Below are 18,614 nucleotides of genomic sequence, written 5' to 3'. Positions count from 1 at the left end.
GCTCAAAACCATTACATTCCTCAACTCAACAAGCGGTAAATTTTTCGAGAATGAGAGACGCCATTAACCAAGAATGCAGAAGAGTTTTGCAGCATATTCGACAGGATGCCGTTTAGAAGTGACTATTGTGGGTTTTTTCTTTTCTATACAACACTGTTAACTCTCTGGGACTTACAAAGAACGTGATGGAACATTCACCTTTCTGAAAATAATTGGACAATAATCAGTAATTTTTTATAGTAAGGCTTATTCTTGTCTTACACCAGTACCTTTTAGTCTTTCTATAAAAGATTTGTTGTGTTTTATAATGTTATTGGAAGTTTCTCAGAAAGTTCTACATGTATCTTTTTTCCTTTCTTTTTTTATTGGTCATAGTCTTTTACCTGTCGTACTGTGTTTGTACATGGTCATCATAGTAAATATCTATGGTGAATTAGTACTGAGTCTCTAATACAGTTAAGTCTATTGCGTATATCCGTTGAAAGTACTGTATAAACTCATAAATTTTGTCTTCAGCTAGCTGACATGTAACTATCGCAAAACTGGTCCCAGAGCACAGTCTCTCATTTTTGACGAATTTCGATTAAAACAATGTTAATAAAACAAATGGAATTTACAGTATAAACTTGGTAGTAATGTATCATATCAATGTACATGTGAACATGAAAATAAGAAGACAGTACATAATGTTGCTAGGCATATAGACATTGCATAAAATACCAACCATTACATATAGGCAAATGTACAGTTATGAACAGTTCTAGGATCAACATCCAGTTAAGAAATTGGAACCATACACAAACTCATGATCAAAACTAGTGTTTGCAGGGGGTATCCAGGTACCCAGCGCAATACTACCCGATTCACATGCACTTTAGGCTACTAATAAAACTGCTGATATGTGTCATTTTTAACCCGCCCTTGCATGTCAGAGCAATTAGAGAACTACGCTTAACTTTGTCCATTTTCCCCGACCATATATGAACGAGAAAATATTATCAGATTAGGTTAGTGTTTGTACAGGGTAATACCCGCCAGACGCGATACTATCCAGTTCCTAATTTATTACCTGAATCCTACGCAAAGTGTTATTGTTTGGGAAATCAATGGTTGACTTAGTGTGGTGTTAGGCTACCATGTGGTTGAAGATAACAGCAATAACGAAAGTATTCCAGGGATATCCTATAGCTGCGTCACAATTTTAGCGAATAAACAGATGGTTAGGCTAGATTTCCCCATTGACTTAGTGTGGTGTTTGGCTACCATGTGGGAAAAATTGAAAGAATTCTCACAATTAATATTTATGCATTCGTTTATTTCATAGAAGGAAACACTGACAAGGATTTTTACGAGATTTTACTAATGGATTATAGACGGGATAACTAAAAAAATAATATGCGCAAGTGGCTTTTTAACTAAAAGTTTATTCCAAATGCGATGAAATTGCGCGAATCGTGCAATCTCGCGGCTAATGCAAACCCTGGGCCTGCATAATAGATAGTAGGAGTAAAAAGTGTTTAAGAGCTAAATTGGATATTTATTTGGTCTGATCCAATAGATGTGTAGAGCAAACATAAGCAGCGGCGGCAGTGCGATGTTAGTAGTGATGTTAATTATATGAAGTTATTAACAAGTTAATGAAAGAAACAAATGCAAATAGAAACTATTCAGGAAGGTTGAAAACCCTATCTTACACCTACGTATTTGAACATGAAAACATTTTCAGTGGAGATTATAATTCATTTATTATAGCATCCAATATGTAATTTCTTGAAAATCGCAGTACACGAGGGTTTTCTGGGTACCCAGATACCCGACCGGGTTACGTCTCTCGGGTACCGTTTCCAATTTTGGGAAATCCTGATCATAAACATTTCAAACTGAAAGAGATGGACATTATGATCTAGTCATGCTTTGTGCATGTTTTGAAATGGAATGCATCAAGTGGCTATTTACCTGATCGTCAGAATAAGCATGGTGCACATAATTTTATGCACCCAGTCACAGTCTGTGAGTTGAGAGACTCATCAAGCCATGGTGGAGGGAATTAATTTTTTATCTGTTATATATCCCATCTAAACAGTCAAAAGTGTTCAGCATTACACTCTTGCAGTGTGTATTGTATAAAAAAAAAATGTTTTGTCAAATATGTAAGTACTTGGGTGTGTTGGGGGTGGGGGGTATATAGTGAGGTCATTAAAGCTGACTTAAATTTTGGGGATAAATGTGATATGGTGCATAGTTTAGCTACAAATTAGTTGTTTAAGAGCTGGTGCATAAATGTTATGACAGTGGGTGATGGTATACAACTCTTTTAATATTCCACTAAGCAAGGAACCATAGTGCCCTTTGTTCTTTGTGTCTCTGGGCTTTGAAAAGGGTGATGGCAATGTACACTCCTCTGGATTTGGGCTTAATACTGTGTTTATTACCTCCATACACCCACCAAATTATGCTTTACGTCAGGCATATTAAGACTGGGATTGGGTAAGTAAGCACCCATTATTTAAGTACGATTGGGTAAGTAAATAAGTACATAATTCAGGCATGAGACTCTTCGGCGGAAACGCGGATTTCCGATTTTCTTTTTTTCATTTTCGCGTTTTTTCTCGTAATTCGCGTTTTTTATTATTATTTTTTTTTATTTAATTTTTTTTTTTTTTTTTTTGGCCGAACATGCTGGACTGTGAAGGGAAGGAACACCGAATTTGACCAGTGGTGGAATCAAGTAGCACAAAGCAAGCAAAAAAGCCTTTTTTGGTTCAAAAAAGCTAATGGATAAATTATACAAGCAGAAATTCCACACTTTTTTGGCGAGTTACGTGATGTGATAGATTCCATCTAGAGTCCACCATTTTGCATTTAAGCCCTCCTTACCTGACAACAAAATTCTAAAGGGGAGGGGTAACCCCCTCCCCTTAAACCCCTCCCCCAGGACGGCGATCGATAAATTTCAGATTTTTTTCCCCCGGCTCAGTCTCATCCCTGATAATTCAGCCTTCAATAATGTTGTTTTATGTTCAGTTTACTTTGTTAACTATTACTTTGTCATAGTCTATTCCTCTCATAGATTTAAAGTCTAACAAGGTTGAATTATTTAATTTGTTTATAAGTTCTAACTTTCTTAAACTTTGATATTTCAGTTCTTTTTGGAAGACTAGGGAGAGGTGAAGATACAGTTGAACAAGAAGAGAGGTACTGTTGATCAGATGTTCTTTATCTTGTGTATATGAACCCATAACATATCAAATTTACTAAGAGCAATGAATTATATACTGCTTTAACATCCTGCATTAAATATTTTAAGTGTTAGCCTTAGTGTACATCATGCCTCGACAATTTTTTTTAAACTTCTCACCAACTGGCGATCAAGTCTAAAATTCTACTCACCAAAATGTGAAATTTACTCCCAATTTTTGCACTCTGGTTTTAAGGGGGAAGGGTCAATGAAAAACTACTGTCTGAAATACATGACATACATTTTCTTCAAATGTATGTTTTTCCTGTTTGCCTTGCCTTGCCTTTTTTGTTGCTTTTCAGGTCATCTTTTCTTGGATATAACTAACCTTCAGTTCAGCTATTTTTGTATTGTTATGATTCATCTAGGTGTTATTCTGCTTATCACTGCAGGGCAGATACTGCTAACCTCAACAGGATGGATAGTGTTATAAATGAGTAAAAAATGACACATTTCACTGGCAAATTCAGTTTTCTAGGAGAAAGGATTATTTGTTTGGGGTACCGTCATAACAGTGGAGCATGTGTTAACAAGGCCAGCAGTATCATCAAATACCCTGTCATCTAAATCCTTAGTGCTCACAAAAGAAGTTATAGCTTAAATTGCATTCTCATATCCTGTGTACTAGCTCCAGGTACCAGCCATTATAGGTGAAAGAAAGCTATTGATCTAACTTTGTTTGTTTTGTCAAACTTTTAGTAATTGAGCATTAGGGCGTTTAATGGTTTTCTTTCTGTGATCCTTAAGTTTAGTGATGCATATCTCTCTCTAATGGTGATCTGCCTTAAGGCAGGTCCCTCACCAAACACAAAATCATAATAACCGCTCTTCTGCATTCCTCTTCATAGTGAAATAATTTCTGCCATCTCTGATATCATCCATCAACATTATTCTCTTTCTCCCTCTTGGTCGCTTCCCGTTCATTCTTCCTTCAAGCACATCTTTCAGTGTACATATAAGTGTGTACAAATATAGATTGCAGCATAGTCTGTTGGGCAATCATTGAGTTTCAGAAGTTTGCTTGTTGTTGTTGGACAACATGGTCCTTCTAAGAACGTAAATGATCATTTATGCTTAAAAGAAGATATGATGTATTCCTCTTACTGTAATCATATATTGGTTGCCTGTCTGACAACTGGGCTGGTTTGGTTTTCCATTGAAATTGCTCTTATTGAAATTTGGTTAGATTGATATTAAGACCAGTCATCTAAGGATTACAATAATTTAATCCTGAGCAGTGTTTCCGCTAAGCCGATATGACGCGATTTTGACGCAATGGCTTGCCGATTTGATGCACTGGCATTCAGAGAGAGAGAAAAAAAAAGGGTTTCATTTTCTCCTGACTTTTATACAGTGTGAATAGAAAAAAAATCGTTCAAAAGGCATGGTGTTCAGAACTTCAACTTGAAGTGAAGAAATTATTACTGTAAATTGTTTCCAATTTATCGTCAGAAATATTAACTTAGCGATCGCTAACTTTACCGTAGCGCTGTTTTTCTATACAGATTAAGCTCGCAGTGTAGCCTACCTTACATAACATTGCAACAGGGTCAGAAATAAGCGGGGCGACGGGCAATTCGCCCTAGCAAGTGTTAAAAAAAGCCCTCCAAAAGCACAATTGCGAGGGCGAAAAAGATATATAAGAAAATCGCCCTGGTAATATCAGGTGTCTGTGTAAATTTAATTGTGACATGTTTTTTGCTTAAGCTAGGGTTTGTAGTAGCAGCGGGAATTGCACAAACAGTTCTCACAATCCCGCATCACATTTGATCAAATTTGAAGCAGTGCGGGAGGGTCGCGCACAATCACCGGGAACTTCCCGTGCAGTCACTGGCAAATTACGGCCACCGGTAAGCAATTTCAGTACCAGCGACAATAACCTCAAATCCCCAAAAATCTCCGACCACATGGTAGCCTAACTTCAAACGAAGTCAACATGGAACTCTAACCTAGCCATCTGTTTATTCGCTCAAGTTGTGTCGCAAGTAAAACATAAAAAAAAAAAAAATTGCTGGAAATCGGCAGTTGTTTGTTAGGTATGTGCTATGTCTTAGAGATGGAATGTTGTATTTTATGTACACAATTGCTGTGGCGATGAATTGAAGGTTTTAACTTCGATAACTTTTCATTGGTATAATGGTTTCGTATTTGGTGGTGGGTGATTTTACCCTCACACGAAAAAATACATGATTAAAGGAAAGGGCACCTTCAGTAGAAGTAAACCAGTGTTCTCTATTTCAGTTGATGTGTTATTGGTTTTTCGTCATATTTTCGGTGGATTGACGTTATTTGTTAAACGATCGCAAATTTTGGCAATTAAACTTTCAAGGAATTTGCTATACGGTCGCAGCTAACTAGGAAGAGGGTACTTGTGCTCACTTGATCCTGATGAATGCTTACAATCTTTTCCGTAAACAGCATATTGAACTTTGGAAAAGCGCCCCCTTAAACCTTAAGAAAGCCCTCGTAAATACATTAAGGGGGCGTTTTTAACTTTTCATTTTCCAAAATAGCCCCCCAAGGCCAATTCTAAATTCCTACCCTGCATTGCAAGTGGTGCACTTTATTTGAGCCAAATTTAGCTTGTAAAAATAAAGCGTAATATGCAACGAACTAATTTCTTATTATTTAGCAATCATCGTTTAAATAAAGCTCCGGGTAACCAGGTTCCATGCCTCAATTTAAAATCAGACATTGGATTGGCCGATGTTTAGTTCACAGGGGCGTAGGCAGTATGTAGCACTGTAGGCCTGGGCCTACACTTTTTTGGCCAAGTTTTCTTTTTTTTTTTAAATACCCATAACTCAAATCCATAAGCTTGCTGGACGAGTTTTAGAGTCTAGACAGGAAAAACTATTGAAATGATCGTAGCAAGAATATGGCTAAATTAGGTGACCTATTCTTCTGTCATCTAGGCTGTCATTTCTATCGCGTGCCGTTTTAATCAACACTCTACCTGCCGAAAAAGACTAGGATCCGATCTTGTCAGTTTCTTAACATCTAGTTAAGAACCTGTTTACGCAGATAATATTTCAGTTAAGAAACATTCCACAGTCAAATAAGCCTATCGTTGATTAACTGACTTTATAGAGCTGTAGCACTTTGTTGCCTGTTGTTACTGGCTTACTCTGTACATGTACCTTGCTAATTTTAAATACATGGTGTAGTATTGAATTAAGTACTTTTTTAACTCGTTTATTTTTTTGGTTTAAAAGTGATATTGAATGAGGTGTCTCAAGTTACCAAGAGGCCAGGGAACCAAAATGAACACTCGGGAAGGGCCGTTTCCGGCCATCTGGGGGGTTTGTAAAACCAAAAATTTTTGTGTACACTCCGAGCCAACCGATGGTGGCGCTCTGCTCAGAAAGTCGTGCCTACAACTTTGAAAATCCTGGCTACGCCCCTGATACTAATACTGTTGACAAAATGTAACATCGTGAAAATTCACGAAAACATTGACCGATTGTGTTTTTGGTTCAATAAAGTAATTTTCCCGGAATTTTACCCCTCCCATTAGACCCCTCCCCCAGGACGGGTGAGTCAAATATTCAGATATTAGCCATTTTGACGCAATGGGAAATTTCTTAGAGGAAACACTGATCCTGAGGTCTCTCCCTCAAGCAGTTTTGCTCTTTACAAATTGTAATTATATCCTAGTCAGTGTTTCTAAGAGAATTTATCCTTGCCAAACCACTTTACAACTTGCACATTTGTGCCTGATGAAAAGAGAGATTTTCACTATGTAGTTGTGAGGCAGGTTTTTAGTTGAAATCGACAATGTGTCTGTGCTCAGATACAATTACATTTAGTCCATAAAATGAAATTTCCAAGAACTTGTATTTTCAATAATTAAGACTAGTTCATTCATTTAGTGTTGGGGTAACTGTTGGCTGATGAATAAGAGTGTTACATAATAGAAATTTCATGGTAAGAAAATTGTCTGATTGGGACAATCAAGTGCTAGTTAGCAGGATTTCTGTAAAAATAAAGCTAGAAAATAAATAGATCTATTTTCATTGATCTCTCTTAACTTTAAACTGGTATAGTGATTGTACTAAAGGTTTGTGTGCTTACCTCCATCAGGTTGTCAAACCTTTGCAAAAGAGAATCGAAGAACTGGAAAAACTGTAAGTTAAAATTCACTTTTTTTATTTAATTGAGTTTTCATATTATGGCAAAAGTTCAGCTGATTACATCTGTTGCAGCTGTTTTAAGTAACCGATCTGCAGTTGCATATAATTAGCCCATGCGTTGGCAAAATTGCCAGAGGACAGTTGTTAACCATACAAGGAAGTAATCTTTCGTTGGCCGAATCATTGTGATGTGCAGCTTGTCAACTAACCATTTACACTGCGTACCAAGTATGATGAAAAAAGATTGCAAATAATCCATCTAAGACATCATTTTTTTACAAGTGAAAAATGTTAATGACCAAGTAAGTAAAGAATTTGCTTCAATTCACATTTAATCACCCACCATGCAACTTTTACCAGGTACGTAATATATTTCACTAAAAAAAAATGTAAATTGTTAGCAAAACTTAAAAAGGTACACAAGTGCCAGCATTTGGCATCTGAGCACCTTCAAAAATCAAAAAAATTCTCAAAGGGAAGGACACCCCCTCTCCTTAGGCCCCTCCCCCAAGACGGCGATCAGTATACCCGGCACTCAGGAAATCCTGGGCACACCCCTGCAAGCCTATACATAAAACATTTGAGTTGATTATCATGTTTAAGCTCTCCTCTAAGTTATGTATAGGAATTAGCATAAAAAATAATGAAGTTCAATCAATGTTAAATCACATGTAGAATCACATTAAAAATTAAAATGCCAGTGATGAAAATAATTGTTATGAGACCCTTCTGATTTGAATGCATATTGGGACTGAGCAAAGTCTCTGTGGCATAGAAACTTTCAGTAAAGCAGCTGAGGGAGACTAAATTGAAGGGATGTTGTAGATATGAACTGTTAATTGAATGAGAACATGCAAACCCCCAAAATATTACTTTTAACTAGCATCATGTACAAAAACTGTAAAGTAACTTTTCTTTATCTTTGAGCATGAGCCATTGATGAAGTAAAAATTTCCAGGCATGTATGAAAATTCTGCAGAGTACAGTAGCTATGAGTGACTTAATGGAGCTTACAGCTTTTTAGTTCAATATATTCCATACTACTACAGTACATGACATTAATGAATTAAATTGTAATTCATTTAAAAAAATTTGCAATCAAGAGTTGAGTTACTAAATAGTTTATTCACCAATAACAAACTTAGTGTCAAATTAAGAAAGCTGCTATAAGCTTTTTTATTTTTTAGACATTGTAGGACCCACACCTGTTAGACTTGTGAAACCTTCCAAAAATTGTAGTAGGTTTTAAGTAAATGGCCTTTAGTTTCTTTAGTTGGTGCATTAATAACTGATTATTCTGCTGCAAGCCAAAAAAGGTGAGGGAATAAGAAATAAATTTGAACATTTTACTGTTTTCAATATTGTTTATTACTATGGAGTAATATGTACGTATCTGCAGATGACAAAACCTTATGGATCACAATGTTTTATGGGGGAAAACTTTTGAGGCATGGATTTCTTCTCCCCAAATAATTAACAAAACATCTTCCCCTTATCCATAGTTGTACTAAACATTATGTCAAAATCTAAGATGTGACCCTCAACATATATCTCCTGCAATATATTTCTTATCTTATCTATCCTCTTCTTGGTCCATCTCTCAAATCTTTGTCAATTAATGACCATTCACATAGAAACTAAATGCAGTTCAAAGTTTGCTTTCATGAAGGGTCTATAAAGACTGTAACAACTTGTTGGTTTTGATGGAAACCCTTCTTGCAAGTCTCTTCTGTTTGTCTCCCTCACCATCGTTTTCACCCGCCTCTCCCACTCCCTCTTTGTCTCCATCTCATTTACTCTATGCCCAGTTGAATTGATCTAGAGAATTTCTGCTGGTTGTAAGGTCATGTGTCCATAATGTAACAATCATAGCCATTTCTCATTACAGATCGATGAAGAAATTTCCTGAAGTTAGAAAATTACCTGAAATTGAAAGAAAAAGAATCCTGGTAGGTACTGGGTTCTCGAGTATTGGTTTTGGAAGATTTTATATGACCAAGTATATGTTAAATAAGTACTCTGCATATGGTAAAATTACCAAAGAAGGGATCCCTAAAAAACTGCAATAACTGGCGTGGCATCACACTATTGTCAATACCAAGCAAAATATTGGCAAAGATAATTATTACCCGTATTATAGATGCTGTTGACCAAAGTCTCAGAAGGGAACAGGCAGGTTTTCGGAAAGGAAGAGGGTCATGCACTGACCAGATATTTGCACTACGTAATATCATAGAGCAATGCACAGAATGGCAGAGGAAGCTTTATATTAATTTTGTTGACTTTGAAAAAGCTTTCGATAGCATCCACCATCCGAGACAGCCTTTGGAGAATACTACGCAACTATGGGATACCAGAGCAGCTAGTTCTTGTAGTTAAGAGCTTTTACACCAATTTCACATGCAGAGTTGGAAACAGTAACCATAAGTTCCAAGTGAAGACTGGAGTTAGGCAAGGATGTGTCATGTCAGCACTGCTGTTCAATATCGCCATATACTGGGTGATGAGACAGGCAACTGAAGGCAAAAAAGAGGCATAAGATGGACCCTCTTTTCTACACTTGAGGACCTCGACTTTGCAGATGATCTTGCTCTACTTTCACACACCCACCAGCATATGCAAGAAAAAACATCCAGACTCAGTGATTTTGCCCAGCAAATTGGCTTGAAGATCAGCCAAAAGAAAACAGAGGTGATGACCCTGACCATCTCGGACCCTTTACCAATACAAGCAAACGGGGAAGACCTACTTATAACTAATTACTTACCTGGGCAGCACTGTCAGGCACGATGGAGGCGCAGGCAAAGACTTTAAGAACCGTCTTAATAAAGCCAGAAATGCATTCAGAATGCTCAATAATATATGGAGATCACAGCAGTACAGCACCAAGACCAAGCTAAAATTGTACCAAAGCGTGTGTCCTTTCCACTCTTCTGTACGGCTCTGAATGCTGGAGAATGACGAAAATCGACCTCAATAAGCTGTCAGTCTTCCACACAAAGAGTCTAAGAAGAATATGTCGCATTTTCTGGCCAAACACCATTTCAAACGAAGCACTATATGCCCAATGCCATCAAGACAGCATGGAGAACATCATCATGAGAAGAAGGTGGAAATGGATCGGACATGTAATGAGAAAGAACATAGATGACATCACACGAACAGCCCTCCACTGGACACCAGAAGGCAAAAGAAAGAGGGGACGTTCTAAAAACACTTGGCGAAGAACTGTGGAAGGGGAGATTAAGGACCTGGACCACACATGGGGTACCATCCAAAAATTAGCCAGGATCGGAAGGAGTGGAAGACTTTTGTTGCTGCCCTATGTGCCAGGAGGCATAATGGGCAGTAAGTAAGTTAGTAAATAGGGTGCAACAGTTTTCCAAGATTTGGATGGTCATACAGAGAGAGGCTATAGAAACAAACTGGAAGACTTAACCTAGAATTGCCAAACATAGTAGATGAGAACAGCATGTCAGAGACAAATGGTTTCTCTCATGTCTGCCTCTATCTTGTACTTTCGTAGATTACTGGAGGGGCTGGTTTTGTTGGTTCGCATTTAGTGGATCGGCTGATGGAAGATGGACATGAGGTCACAGTGGTGGACAACTTCTTTACAGGAAGAAAGCGAAATGTGGAGCATTGGATCGGACATCCAAACTTTGAGATGATTAATCATGATGTAGTTAATCCTCTTATGATAGAAGGCAAGTACAGTATGATGGACATGAGGATTTACTTCGTTTCTTGCCTACCTCTCTCCACAAACTTAGCACCCTTGTTCCACCATGCCTAGAATGTCCTAGTAATCTTTTAACACTGTGTGCCCTCTATTACCAGTCAGTAAAGGATCGGTAAAGTTATGCGAAATATTATCTTAGACGTTCCAGAAAGTAGGTAAAATATCCCTGTAACATTTAGGTAGTAAAACACACCTCAAGCCAACTAACTCCTTCGCATGGACAAAACAATCTATTCCCCATGACACACGAGGCACAGTGCATACCATACACGCATAGCACGATATCAAGGCCCCTGTAGTTATGGCCATCTTTATGAAAGTAAACCTTGTACTGTAATAACATGTGTTTCTAGGCCACTTGGCATGATTCACTTAATGCTAAATATTGTTTCCATGTTCTTGTAGAAAACGTCAACTTCGCAAAATACAATTAGTTGTGTTTTTGTAGTTACGTGTTATCCGTAACCGACGAGGTGATTAGGCTATTTGCTATACACTTAACTATGGTAGAATATTATTTTTTGCGTATTATTGGAATTCTAGAAAATACTTTCTTTTCCCCCTGCTTTGCAACAGAGTTGATATTACGGTTTATTCATGAATGGGTGTACTAGAGCCTTGTTGACATGACATTAGTTGCATTCAGCATGATATGCCAGTTTCGCGTGAATTTTTTGAAAGTGTAAAATTTGAAAGGTGAACCAACTTACTTTTCGTACACAATTGGTAATTTCACTCCCCAAAAAATGCCATGGTTATTTATTTATTTTCAAGGGAACAGTTCATAACAAACTCAGATTCTCTTTGAATGTCCCCTCCATATATCTCTCTTTCTGCGTCCACTGTGTTAGACTAATTTGCCAAGTTCCCTGTCTTCAATATGGGGCTCTTAGTTAGAAGATGTAAATAAAGTGATGAAGTTGAATGAAATGTATCTTCTCCTTAATGGAGTTCCTTTGACCATCCCAAATACATTTAACCTTACTACACATGTTTCCACTGCAGGACCACCAAAATTTCAGCAGGACAACCAAAAATTGGTGAGCTGGTTGTCCTGGGGACAATCACTTGAAATTTCTTAAATTTATACACTGCTCGTATACATTCGCTGCAGGGTCTGTCTTTTTATTTTCAATTCTGCCATCCTCTCCAACTTAACTATAATAAATATCCTGACCATCAGTTCCAGCACAGTTCAGTAATTAAGCTCTCCTTTGAGTCGTATCATTTATTCCTTTCCCACAACATACATTTCGACACTTTTAACCATTTGCTCCATTCAGGGACGAAGCTAAGGCCTGTTGATTTGGGGGGGGGGGGGGGGGGGTAGTGGCTGAAATTCCAACTGGATGGGTTTTGGAGCCATAAAATTCCGACTGCTGCCTTTTAAGTAAATTTGTTCAATTGCTCAAATGGAATGAAGTGAACAATTGAACATTTTGCAGCAAAATTTCCAATTGACAAATTATGATAAGTTGTCAATTAAACATTTTGCAGAGAAATGTCCAATTGACAAGATATGATAAGTTGTCAATTAAACATTTTTCAGAAAATTGCTCAATTGCTCAGTTAAAGCAACTGAGCAATCCAACATTTTTCTGATTTTTGATAAGATTTTATCTTGTTTTCTAAACAATTTACTGAAAGAATGTCAACTTATGGGGCAAAGTTTTCTTATGTTGATGGCATTTTTAAGCTTCCGTAGATTAGCATTGAGTGTTTTAATCGTATGCGATAGAGACAATGTAAACCCTGAACTTACTTGAAGCTAGGGAACAGGGTTAACCCACCCAATAGGAAAGTTAATACGTAAATTATCTGAATTGAAGCTGACTTAGTACAGTATTAGGCATTTTTTAAGAGTATTCAAAATCATACAAAGTTTTTGTATGGTGGAGTATAAGGATCGCGAGATACAATTTCTCAATTTGACAAGGAAAACGTGGTAAATATGACTGATTAGAGGTCAATTTTGACTGAAAATTTTAGGTCACTCACAAATTACAAGAATATGTGAAAATAAGAGAACAACAGTCAGAAAAATTAGACTGTGACAGTCGGAAATTCCGATGTCGCACTCAAATTTTCCAACTATCGCCAGTTTTATCAAGATTGGGGGTGAGACACCCCCCCCCCAGCAACGTCCCTGGCTCCAGCCACTTGACGTTGCAGTATGTGGGTCAAACTGTTTCAACGATGATAAGCCTACATCATCCATAGCCATCGTTCAATAGTATTATCATTTTCAGTAACAAATAACTAGGTCTTCACATATGTGCTATCATTAAGTTCACAAATATTAACTTGTGTGTATACTACATATTGGACGTTGCGTATGTCCTAAGATACTCAAGAACTTTAGTGTATACGGCAAACACTACAGCGGTCTGTTCAAATTGAATCTAACAACTTTAACACGGCTTTATCAGTACGAATTTTGGTATCCTCGTCGCCAAACTATGTTGTGTGCGCTGTCCGGATTTTGCCAACTAATAATAGTAATAAAAATGCGTGGGTTTCAGTAGATATATTTAGATGATATTCGTTGACTGCCAAGCTTGTAAGTTCTGTTCCCAGTTTCTTCACTGACATATATACAGGTGCGTATCCAGGGGGGGGCGTTGGGGGCGCGCGCCCCCCGGGTAAGAAAAAGAGGAGAGAAAAAAAGAGAAGAAAAAAGGAAAAAAGAGGGGAAAAAGAGGAGGAGGAGAGGAAGGAAGGGAAAAGAAAAAGAAGAAAGAGAGAAGAAGGAGAAAAGGAGGGAGTAAAGTTAAAGAAAAACGCGAAGACACCGGGAAGAGAAAGAGGAACAGTGACATCATTACAGCGCTGAAGGGTAGCCAGTGACGGATCAATGATTTCGTAAAAGTGTGCCTCACCCTACCCCTTACACCGACAACTCCATGTTTTTGACGTTTCCATTTTCCTCTCTCACTAATGATCTATATATATACTATATATGGTCTATCATAACGCGTGTGTAGAATTGTGCTATGAAACCAACTGTGGCTGGTCTCGAACTCGACCGTGTCGTCGGGGAACATAACGCATTTTAGGATGGGGGCGACCGCCCCCCCCCCCCCATTCAGCATTTTTTTAAATGATATCGCTAAGTAATTTCAAAAAAGAAAGTGCTTAGATGCAACTTAAAAGGCCTGGGAAGTGTCATTTCCAGCGATCTGGGAGACATTTTCGGCCAAAATTTGCTTGTACGCTTCGCGCTAACAAATGGTCCTGGGTAGTGCCATTTCCAGCGATCTGGGAGGCATTTTCTGCCAACATTTTCTTGTACGCTTCGCGACAACCTATGGTGGCGCTACGCTTAGATAATTTGCCTACAGGCTTCGCCCCTCCCTTGGCAAATTCCTCGCTACGCGCCTGTTCGAATTTGTAAAGCAAACAGCAGATATCACATCATATCAGTGAGCATGAAAATGGCGTTCCAGGATGAAAAGCCTCAAAACTGTCCGACTTGCCTGAAAAAATAACCAAAAATTTTCGCGCGCGAAGCGCACGTTCAACGTGTCAATGTCGATATCATATAAGCAAGCATCGGTTATTACATCGCATGCCATCATGTACCGTACGGTCCGTTCAAATTGCGCAGTATACCGCGGGATGCTAATGTAAACAATGACATGTCTCATGTAGATGTATAAAAAGCATGGAGGTCCAATTATGTCAAAACTCTCTTTTACATTAGTAATGGCGAATTAGGGGCTGCACCCCCGCCGCGCAGTGGCGGAGCGTCCATACGGTCAGGGGGGCGGGGAATGCCCCCCCCTGACGGACTCAAATGGACTGCTGGCGCCTTTTTCAGCTCTTTACCAATTTTTACTTATTCGCGATTATTGACTTTTTTATTGCGCTCTCATCTACTTATTGACATTTGTCACATTTTGTTGGTGTAATTTGGCGATGACACCCTATTCTTCGTTTATCTGCAAATTAGCCAGGCCCTGAAAGGGTCATTTCCGGCGATCTAGGGATCGTATCTTTACTCAAAAATTTTCTGAACGCTACGCGCCAACCAGTGGTGGCGCTCCGCTTAGATAGTGTCGAAAGCGCCCCTACAGACCATTCTCGCCCCTCCTGACCAATACCCCTAGCTCCGCCACTGCCGCCGCGCCTCCTACGCCTATGTGTGTAGTGTTCGGTTGAAGGAAATATATGCTATTTTTTCATTTCCTTCAACCAAGTTTTATAATAGCCGTTATAAGAGGTTTAATATTTCTACACCAATAAATTAACTGTGTCTGAATTTTCGAAAATTTCTGACCAACATTCTGCATCACACTTCCCTCTACTCGTGCAATTTTGACCGGTCAGTTAGGGGTTGAAGGAAGTTTTTCTATATTGGTTGTCCATAGATAAAATTTTGTACAACATTATGGGTATGTTTTGAAGTGAGTTTATTCACGAGAAATGGGAATTTTCAAATTCTGAACAAATTTGGGGCTTAAAACCTTGAAAAGTTGGGCTGACGGGTATTGTGGGCGGCGACGTAGAATCACCTACAAAAGCAAAGATCACAGGAGATGCGATCAGGTCGAACATGACGTGTGCCGGGTTGACAATATTCAAAAAGGTTATGGATGGAATAAAAACTATTAGGAAATACCTGGTTCTCAGGCCAAAAGTGTACATCTGGTTGGTCATTTCAAGCCCGAAAAGTGCCGTTTCCGGTGATCTGGGGGGGTATCAAAACCAGAAATTTTCTTGTACGCTGCGCGCCAACCGATGGTGGCGCTCCGCTTAGATAGTAATTTGCGCCCCCCGGGTTAGAAAATCCTGGATACGCGCCTGTATATATGACCTTTATACATAAGCTTCCAGTATGAGGTGGTATATAAGTAAGTTTTAAGCATAGACACTACAAAAATTATTTTCGATTTAGTTCCTTCTTGGTATGGTGATGTAACAAATTACATCATAGGTAAATGTTTTATGCAATAGCAATTTTTATTTTTATCTCAATAATATTCATAGTGGTTGGAGCTTATTGGAAAATTGTCAAAAATAGCTTGTAAACATGGTATCTCAATAACCACAAGTTGAATCAAAGCCATGCTTGGTTGATACATGCCCCATGATTGAAATTGGTAGAGGTAAAAAATGTCAAAGTCTGGGAACCTTTTAAACATCATAACTCAACATAATTATAGCTGAAATGAACCTGTCAATTTTCAGAAACTAATATTTTCTTTTGGTGAACTTAGTTTAGTCAGAATCAGTTCAGTTAAATTTTGTAAAAATTTTGTAAATTTAGTCAACCAGGAAATTAAATCAACTTCACTGATATGTAGTATTGCTTTAAACACACTCACCACAGGCCCAATTTAGTTCACTCTCTGAGCACTAAGGGGTCAGCAGGTTATCTTGAATGGTGGACAAAAAATTCTCAAGGGGTCAACATGTTTATCTCTATTGGTCTCAAAATTTGCCCTTTTTTATACCAGGTTGTGAACATATTTGAGGGGGTGTTTAAGCAATGTCAGTTGAGCGCTCAGTAATTTATAACAATTATTAAAGGGATTTGCATGTTCAAAATAAAAAATAGAAAATTTGCTTTTATTCATTCACTGTATGTATAGATATTTCACATAGGAATTGGAATAAAAACCTCTAAACTGTGAAATCCTTACCAGTGGTTGATATCCAAAAGGGAGTGACACACAACAGCAGAATTCTCTGATCTTTTCTGGTTCTCACTTAATTGTCAGACAAATTTAAGTCACTTGCTCTAAAATAGTCACTTACTTATGTAGAATATTTAGCAATTGTATGGCAAGAAAACAAAGCCCACAGGCTTTCTGGTTATGCTATGTGATTAAATAGCCTTTGTCAACATGCTAACTGATTCTTGGTACCTTCCTTTATATGTTGCTGGCTGCATTAGTCAATAATAATCCTCTTCAGTTTGGTGTGCACAAGTTCAAGAATATTACCCATGTAAGGCTTACCACACTGAATAAGTTTAGGCATTAGAACCACTAACAGTTTTGTCTTCTGGTTTTGTATACTGCTTACATTGTAAATTTCAATTTCTTTATTCCATCATTAATTACAAATTTATAAATGGGACACATTACAATGATACACAAAAGACGTAAAATGTACAATCATGAAAGCATGAACAAATCAGAAATAAGATGGAGGATTAGAAGTTTTTTTTTTAGAATGAAAGGTTGAAAAGGATTAAAAAGATCATAACAGAGATTCTAAGTACCCATTTTGAATATAAATGGCTGCTCTGTAGATAAATGAGTTCTTAAAAAGCATAAATCTAAAAGTTTGCAAGATAGTAGGATATCGTAGATTGTACTTGTTTGTTCTATTGCACAGAGAGATCAACTTGGAGTGAAGTGGGTGTACGTATTTCAGTATTGTTGCCCATCAATACACGTATTATGTCAACTACTTAGCTGAATTAATCTTTATATGATTGAGTACTCAACATCATAAAAGATTGTTAACTTAGATATTCACATTTTATAAATAATATTTCTGATTATGATTATTATAATTATTCTTTGTTAATGACATAGATTACAGGGTTACTCTGTGACACTTGGAAGTGATGATATACTGCCACAGCTGCCCTATGATTTCTTTATTACTCAAATTGTTACCTGACTTTCATAAGTAATGAAACGACACACTGTGGCAAGATTTCCTGCTCAGTTGTAAAGCACAATGTTTCCAAAACCATATTCAAACCAGTGACCAGCCGAAAACAACTCCTCAGTACATTATTTGATTTCTTTGTTGTAAGTTTTATTGACTTTCGAATGCATTATTTGATAGAATAATGCCTACCAAAGTTGCTTTACAACTGAGCTTTTCTCTGGTACATTCATGCATGATTCTTTGTTATGATATAAATACCTTTAATTCCACAATAAACTGAACATAAATTGCCTTCTTTTATTCATAATTTGCAAATTCTATATTATTATTTGCTCCCCATTAAATAAAGGTAACACTGAATTTGTGCTGTACGCATTTCTATCAACACCTTTTGTATTATTTTGGAGAATGTAATTCAAATACAAAGTTACTTTCAAACTTGTTACTTGTTTGTATCTACAGTTGACCAGATATACCATCTTGCATGTCCAGCATCACCTCCTCACTACATGTATAACCCCATCAAAACCATCAAGACTAGTTCCATAGGAACTCTCAACATGCTCGGTCTAGCCAGAAGGGTTAAGGCTCGATTGATTCTAGCCTCAACATCAGAAGTCTATGGAGGTAAGGTTGGCTAGGAAGTATATTTTGTTATCAAAAACTACTTGCTTTTAAAGGCATAGACACTGAGTTGGCATTCTGTAATGTCTATTTTGTTCGATGTTACCACTGCCATGTGGCTATTTTGGGAAAGAGGCCCTCACTTAAAAGTTTTTGTGAAATGTCTACTATAATCAGTGGGGTGAAGGCCATCAAAGTGAGCTTTTTTTTTTAAATAACTTTCTGTTAAAGGGATACTGCAGTGAGT

General features: G+C 37.7%; 1 protein-coding gene across 4 annotated transcripts in view; it reads left to right on the top strand.

Annotated features, from left to right (window-relative positions):
• LOC139980540 (UDP-glucuronic acid decarboxylase 1-like) overlaps positions 1–18,614 on the top strand; it is a 94,246-nt gene that overhangs the window by 10,658 nt on the left and 64,974 nt on the right. For all 4 annotated transcript variants that reach the window (XM_071992256.1, XM_071992255.1, XM_071992254.1 and 1 more), the window contains exons 2-6: positions 3,144–3,195; positions 7,322–7,365; positions 9,260–9,320; positions 10,898–11,078; positions 18,206–18,370. In XM_071992256.1, the coding sequence (XP_071848357.1) occupies positions 9,264–9,320; positions 10,898–11,078; positions 18,206–18,370 (403 nt within the window). In that variant the 5' untranslated portion in view covers positions 3,144–3,195; positions 7,322–7,365; positions 9,260–9,263. The remainder of the gene's footprint in view (positions 1–3,143; positions 3,196–7,321; positions 7,366–9,259; positions 9,321–10,897; positions 11,079–18,205; positions 18,371–18,614) is intronic.

Source organism: Apostichopus japonicus, chromosome 15 (assembly GCF_037975245.1).
Source record: "Apostichopus japonicus isolate 1M-3 chromosome 15, ASM3797524v1, whole genome shotgun sequence".
In the NCBI taxonomy this organism is placed as follows: Eukaryota; Metazoa; Echinodermata; class Holothuroidea; order Aspidochirotida; family Stichopodidae; genus Apostichopus; species Apostichopus japonicus.
Note: the sequence above shows the minus strand (reverse complement) of the source record. Positions and strands in the feature narration are given on the sequence as shown.